This window comes from Pithys albifrons, chromosome 4 (assembly GCF_047495875.1).
Source record: "Pithys albifrons albifrons isolate INPA30051 chromosome 4, PitAlb_v1, whole genome shotgun sequence".
Taxonomy (NCBI): domain Eukaryota; kingdom Metazoa; phylum Chordata; class Aves; order Passeriformes; family Thamnophilidae; genus Pithys; species Pithys albifrons.
This window is the reverse complement of record NC_092461.1, coordinates 1,201,642-1,209,043: the sequence shown is the minus strand read 5'-3', so window position 1 is coordinate 1,209,043 and position 7,402 is coordinate 1,201,642. Positions and strand designations below refer to the sequence as shown.

Genomic DNA, 7,402 nt, shown 5'->3' with positions numbered 1-7,402 from the left:
GTCTCAGAATATTGATGCTTGGCTAATGAGGATTTTCATGGACTTGAATCTCTTTGGCTTTTTTAAAGATGCATTGCAAGACTGATCATCCTGAGAACTGAGTGCTAAACTCTTCATGCATGACCAGACTGTGCTCAAACAGAGGCACACACAGGAACCAGAAAACCTCACAGAAGGTTTGCCTTGTGGGGAAGGACTGAATCTCAGCAGACATTATTCCCTCAGAAAACCTCACAGGAGGTTTTCCCTGTGGGGAAGGACTGAATCTCAGCAGACATTATTCCCTACTAGAAGTACAGAATTTACATTAGTGTCTTACCTCACAACTGTCCATTCTACAAAGTTCATTTTATAAGACTTTGACAGCCACATTATTGTGCTGTTCCAGTTATTCACAGGGAACTTCTCCAGAGAAAGGGAGAAAGGTTTGCCCACCTCTGTGATATTGTTTGGAGTCTCCCATAGAATCATAGAATCAATTGGGTTGGAAAAGACCTCCGAGATCATCAAGTCCAAGCCTTGGTCCAACTCCAGTCCCTTTACCAGATCATGGCACTCAGTGCCACGGCCAAGCTCAGTTTAAAAACCTCCAGGGATGGGGAATCCACCCCCTCTCTGGGCAGCCCATTCCAATGCCTGAGCACTCTCTCTGCAAAGAATTTCTTTCTGCTCTCCAACTTCAATTTCCCCTGGCAGAGCTTGAGCCCATCGTGCCCCCTTGTCCTATTGCTGAGTGCCTGGGAGAAGAGACCAACCCTCACCTGGCCAGAACTTCCCTTCAGGGAACAGCTCAGGACAAAACAAGAGGCCAGAATTCAGAAAAGAGGGATTCCCAAATGCCTTCTAAGCATTGTGGTGTGTTAGCCCCCACCTTCTGATAGCACAGGGACAAGAGAGTTCCACAGGCTCAGTTCTGACCATGTGTGGAACCCCTGGGCTCTTCCTAACTTGGTTCCCACTGGAGTCAAAATAGAATCAGTTTCTGAAGCTCTTTTGTGCTGAAATAACATTCCATCATTATTTGAAAGTATTGCTATTTGTTGTAAATACTTCTGATGCCCCCAAAGTGCCTGTCTTGTGTGATGATGAATTATGGGATCTTGGACAAGCTGCCAGGTATTGGAGAAGTAAGGCCATATTCCTGCAAAAACTGTATTGGCAAATCAATCCAAACCAAAGGAAAATGTTAACTGGGGTTATAACCAGGCATACTAAACAATAACATGAGTATAACTTTATTTACAGAAAGCCATTGTGAGGTGAAGAGTGGATTTATTTCAGAAAAGAGATGAATAGCACAGTAAAGAAAGGCATGGAAAAATCTGTGATCTCAAAGCAAACTTTACAAAAGTTCTTGATGCAAACAGAGTTCCTGAAGTGTTAGGGAAGTTGGAAAGCAAAAAAGAAGGAAGGAAAGGATTTCCTTCTCTAAAAATGGTAATTGCTATATCTATCAAAAAATAGATAATAGAAATTATGAAAAAACCCAGAACAAAACTTGTCATTTTGATAGCCCAGTACACTTCGTGCAGCTCTGTACCTTTCTAAAAGAAAGGGCTGTTGGTTTTCTGGTTAATAAATAATAAATCTAAACATTTTGCCAAAGCCTGTAAATAAAGAGTCAGTTTCCAAAGTCAGCACATCACGAGAAACAGCCTCAGTGCCTTGACATTTTGGGCACCCATTCAAAAAGGTAAATACAGCACGTGATTTATCTGATCTGGATGAATGTGGAAAAGAGACCTACAAACCTGGACTGAATTAAGACCTTCCATTAGTAGAACCTTCCTACAATGAGCCTGCTGGTTAAAGAAGGAGAAAGGAGACCTTGTGTACACAGAAAGTCTTTGAGCTACAGAAGAGACAGTGCCCTACTGAAGTAGTTCTGCTCCTGTTTCCTCTAACAGGAGGTAATTTCAGGCTGGATTGATGAAGGGGTGTAAGCTGAGCATTGTGGTGTCTGTCTCGTAGGTCCTGACTGAGGGAAGGAAAAAACCCCAACAAAAAACCCCAGCAAAATCAGCAGGATGTTTCAGAGGGGTCCTTGCTCTGGGTCTTCACACCAAATTACTGAGCAGAAGTTGCAGTTTTCTCTCATTGTTTTGCTCACAGCAAAGGATATCAGAGGTCTGGGTTCAAATTTGGGTTCAAAATGTGGTGGGTGGTGTATCTGTGCCCTAGGGAAGGGCAGGGCTGTGGGCACCCTCAAGTGGAGCTGCTCCACTGCCAGCCAGGCCACTGTCTGAGCAACTCCTCAGCAAATGATTTCAAGGGATTGATCCAGAAACTCGGATTGCAGCCCTTGGTCCAGTGAGGAAAACCAGAGAACACTCGTGAAGTTTGAAACTGAAACAGATTCCTACTGAAATGCCTCGAAATTGTCACCCACCCAAAAAGTCCCTGAATAACTTCGTATTTAAAACAAAAACCTTTAATATAAAAATATGATAAATGAACAAATCATATAATATCAATATTATATACCTGACCCTAGAAACCTTGTGAAACCAGTTCTTCTCCTTAAGTTCAGAGCACGGGAGGTTCGGTGCCTGCATGAGTAGCTGTCCCACAGATTTTCTGTGTATTCCAAAGCCCAGGAGCTGAGGCAGAGCCATCTCCTCGGGGTGCAGAACAAACACTTGTTTAGGATTGATTATTACAAGGGGATTGTTTGGTCTTTTGGGAGGCAATGGGTTCAGTTATACAAAGGCTGAAAGAACTTAATGATGGAAGGCTTGAGGAGCAGACTTAAGAGGGTTAGATGGCTTGAGAGCAGCTTTAGGTTAGATTGCTTTGTCTTTTAAATAGCACTTGATCAAGAGGAACAAGGTTTCAGTTGATTACTGTGGGATGACAGGGTGCAGGAGGGTAGTGTGGGCATGAACTCTTTATGTAAAGTTGGACTGAATTGACAAGAGGGATCAGAACTGGACAGGGGGACCAAAGCTCAGGTCTCTTCTCCTTCTAGTGAAAGCCCTTGCACTGGGCTGTGCTCCCAGAGGGTGAGGACTGTGGGATGTGCAATAATCTCCCAAGGAGAAAGGCAGAACGTCACAGCAGGAGGACTGACAGTCTCACAAGTGGCCAATCCCCTAATCCTGCAATGCAGACACTTAAAGTCACCTTGTGATAACCAGCCTGCCTAAGGTCAAGTGTATGTTCCTGCCTTGCCATGATAGGGGCATAGCACCTTCCATCTCATCAAGCACATGGTCAGACTCGACATCCCTCACTGAAATCCCCCCCAGAGCAGAGCTGTGCTGACAGACAGAGTTTATAATGCATGCAGGATTTTTGGTTTATTTTTGTAAGTAGCATTTGCTGCAAATCAAAACTGTATGTTTACCAATGGATGTGGTAGTGAAGCATTGAAAGGGAAGACATTAATGAGCTTATAGATGTACACAGGGTCCTTTTAAACATAAATACAGTGCAAAGAGTTGAGATTCTTCTGGAATATCATCAAGAGCACAGTGTACAGTTGGAGGCCAGTCATTAGTGGTGTCTGGCAGGGGTAATGCTGGGGCCCACAGTGTTTAACACCTTTAATGGCCTGGATTATGGGATGTCACACTTCCAGTGGCTGCGGGAAACACAAACCCCATCGCTCTCAGTGTTCCCTCCAGATGTCCCTTTGCTGTCAGGCAGGCTGTGTTCCAGATGTGTGGTATTGAGCACATCACCTCATCCCTCCCTTCTCAGCTCTTCCTTGGATGCTTGTGAAGTCAAGCTCCAAAACTTAAGAAATTAATTACTTAGAGGTCAATAACAGGAATGTGGGGAGGGGTGGTTTGTACAGTCTCAGTTTTGCCTCTTGCACATGTGCACACAGATCCAGTCCTTTGTTATGGGAACATTATTCCTGCACAATTCTTCATGAAAGGATGGGCAGGTCTCATGGAGGAAGTAGCTGTTCAGTATATTTTCTCTCCTCATAATTATTCTATATTTAAGACTATGCATTGTTTTATTGTCTATTCCTATTCCAGTGAGATTTTTTTTCCACTGGGGAATATTTTTCCAGTCTTCATTTTAACATTGTCAAGAATCTTCAGGAGAAAAGTCACATTAGAATCCAAGTCTCCAGGTCAGGTTTAAGCATTTAAAAATCAAGGCAAAGCTTCCATTGTTGCTTCCACTACCTGCAAGAAGGCAGAATCCCAAAGACAGCAATTCTTACTCCATTTTCAGGATAAATGCAGACTCTCCCTAAATTACACTGTGTGGGTAAAATTGCTTATCATCACACAGATAAAAACCATCTTCACAGGGGTAGCAGAATAGAGCCACAGTACCACAGTCACAAGGAAAGAGAAATCACAGCTCCACATCAGCCTCAATTACAGTCTCTCCTAAGCCTTTGAGCTCTGCAGGGTATTTTCTCCTCAATAGATACCTGGATGATGACATCCCTGTAGAGAACAATTTGTTTCTACAGACCAGCAGAGGTCCTTGGGCCTGCAATTAGCTCCCTTTATTTAGCTCTCTGTGCACTTCCTAAGTATGTTTTACTTTCTGCTTTCTTTATGTTCCTTCCATTAGCTCGAGCAAGTGAATTGCACATTTAATGGGTACCTGGCACAGAATTGTGCTTAAAGAAAAAAACAACACACCTCTTCTCCCAGAGTTTTCTGCAGAAGTCACTTTATGGACAGCAAAGTTGCTGTTCAGATGAACCCCATGCCTTTTATCTGCAGATGATCCACCTCAGTCACCCAAAACCTCCACCTCCAGAAGACAGGAACATCCAGCCCTCCCATGCAGATGACACGGGCTGTGTCTCCAGGCCATCCCATTCAGCTGCTGCACAATTCTGGGACCAGCTTTTTCCATCTGGTCACAGAGGCCCCTGCTGTAGGCAGGACTGTGGATTTGGGAAAGCAACTTGTTTGTGTACCTGGTAGATAGAGGTGGAAACAAGGAACATCATGAAGGAAAAGCATCTTATCTGCCCTGTTGGAAGTACTGGTGGCAGGGAAGGGGTGTGTGGAAACATGGGAACAGTGGGCAGAGCCAGTGGGTGCTGTTCACTAAATTAAGAGGGCATGGTGGCAACGTGGTGTAAGTTTAGTGGGCAGAGTCAGATTTAGTCCAAGGCTGCTCCAGATGATCTTGGAGCTTTTCCCAGCCTTAATGACACTGTGATTCTAAGGGGGCATTTAATAAATGGAGACACTACAGGAAAAGCATTTAATAAATGAAGACACTACAGGAAAGCAGAAACAGTCAGTGGATGTAGTTCCACTGGGTTACTTCTCGGGGATAGTACAGACCATAATGAAAGGAAGTATTTTTTGCAGAAAAAAATAGAACAAATGCCTCGGGCGGGCTGGGTTGAAAGTGTGTGGATGCCGGCGCGTGAAGAAAGAGGGAAGCGCTTTCTCAGCCCCCGGGAGTGCCACCCGCGCTGGGATGCCCTCCCAAAGGCTCCAGCAGATCCTCCCCGGCGCCGGACGGTGCCTGTCCGAGCAGAGCGGGGCGAGCACTCAGGTGACAGCGCGGCCCCTCCCGCAGTCCGGGGTGGCGGCGGCGACTCTGCCCGGTGGGCGAGCGCCTTCCCCGGGGTGCGGCCAGCTGGGGCCGGGGTGGCACCCAGCGCTCCCCGGAGCCACTGTCGCTAACGCTGTCGCCGTCCCCCTCCCTATCGCTGTTCCCATCGCCGTCCCTGTCCCCGTCGCTGTAATTGTGCCTGTTCCCATCCCCGTCGTTGTCACTGTCCCTGTTCCCATCCATGTCCTCATCCCCATTCCCATCCCCGTCGCCGTCCCTGTTGCCCATCCCCGTTCCCATCCCGATCCCTGTCCCCATTCCCATCTCCGTCCCCATCCCGGTCCCCATTCCTGTCTCCATCCCGGTCCCCAACCCCATCCTCATCCCCATCCCCATCCTTGTCCCCATCCCTGTCTCCATCCCGGTCCCCATCCCTGTCTCCATCCCGGTCCCCATTCCTGTCTCCATCCCGGTCCCCATCCCCATCCCCATCCCCATCCTTGTCCCCATCCCTGTCTCCATCCCGGTCCCCATCCCCATCCTTGTCCCCATCCCTGTCTCCATCCCGGTCCCCATCCCCATCCTTGTCCCCATCCCTGTCTCCATCCCGGTCTCCATCCCGGTCCCCATTCCTGTCTCCATCCCGGTCCCCATCCCCATCCTTGTCCCCATCCCTGTCTCCATCCCCATCCCCATCCCCGTCCCCATCCCTGTCTCCATCCCCATCCCGGTCTCCATCCCGGTCCCCATCCCGGTCCCCGCCAAACCGGGTTCGCGTCTCCCAGCGCGGGGAATCCCCGGCCTCGCCCCCGCAGCCAATCGGCGCGCGGTATGCAAATCAGGGTCGCGCCCGAGCGCCAATGGGAAACGAGTGGGGCGGGGCGGCTGCGCCCCATTGGACGGCGCGGAGGGCGGTACGGGCCAATGGGGCGGCGAGGCGGGCGGGGCGCGCCCCGGGGGCGGGGACATGCAAATTTGGTTTGAAAAGAGGGCGGGAAATCCGAGTTTCGCGGGAGGCCCTTGGCGCGTAACCCGTCTCCTTTCCCTTCATTCATTGTCAGCAGCCGCCGCTTCCTGGAGCCATTTTCCAGCCGGCCCCACACAGCGGGAGCGGCCCCGCTCCATCCGCCGCATCTGCCCGCCCCGCCGCCTCCATCCCCCCCCGGCGCCCCGCATCCTGCCGCCGGGGCCCCCCCGGCACCCGCAGCCCCCAGTATTTTGTGCGGGGCCTCGGCATCGAGCAGGAAAGGAGCTGGGAAGGCCGGGGGGGGAGGAGGGACGGGGGGGAGGAGGAGACGCGGCTGCGGGGACAGACCCGGAGGGAAGGATGAGAAGGGGACTCCAGCCGCCGGCCCCGGCAGCAGCGCCGCCGTCCACGGACTCCCGAGCGGCCCCCGCCGCCTTCCCGGCCCGCTTTGCCGCCGGCACCTTCATCCAGATCCGCAGCTCCGGCGCGGGGGCGCCCTGTGTTGTCTCCTCCTCCGGCGCCGGCGCTGCCCAGGCCGGCGGTGGCCGTGGCCCGGCGGCGGAGGGCGGCCAGCCCGCGGGCAGCTCGCTGTACTGCACGCCGCACGGACCCGCCGGCAGGACGGCGCTGCTGCAGCCCGCGCTCGGCGGAGGCCGCCCCCCGGTAATTGTGTGCTTTCCCCCGGGGAAGGGGACAGGGGGGGATCCCGCTGCCGGCCGGGCCCGGGGCGCGGGCGGGGGGCGCCGGGGGCGGCAGGAAAGGCGGAGGCAGCGCTTTGTTGCAATAAACTTTCCTGCCTCCTTCCCACCACCCCCCGCTGCCGGGTCTTATTGAAAAGGAGGCGAGAAAAAAACAAAAAAGGGAGTGAGTAGAGAGAGGGGGGGAAAATAAACAGGGAGGGGGGATAATAACCCTCCCCCGGCCCCGGGGCACGGAGCGGCTGCC

General features: G+C 51.3%; 1 protein-coding gene across 2 annotated transcripts in view; it reads left to right on the top strand.

Annotated features, from left to right (window-relative positions):
- Positions 1-6,771: 6,771 nt before the first annotated feature.
- The window catches only part of E2F3 (E2F transcription factor 3), a 37,484-nt gene continuing 36,853 nt past the window's right edge, over positions 6,772-7,402 (top strand). For both annotated transcript variants that reach the window (XM_071552951.1, XM_071552950.1), the window contains exon 1: positions 6,772-7,120. In XM_071552951.1, coding sequence (XP_071409052.1) covers positions 6,818-7,120 — 303 coding nt within the window. In that variant the 5' untranslated portion in view covers positions 6,772-6,817. The remainder of the gene's footprint in view (positions 7,121-7,402) is intronic.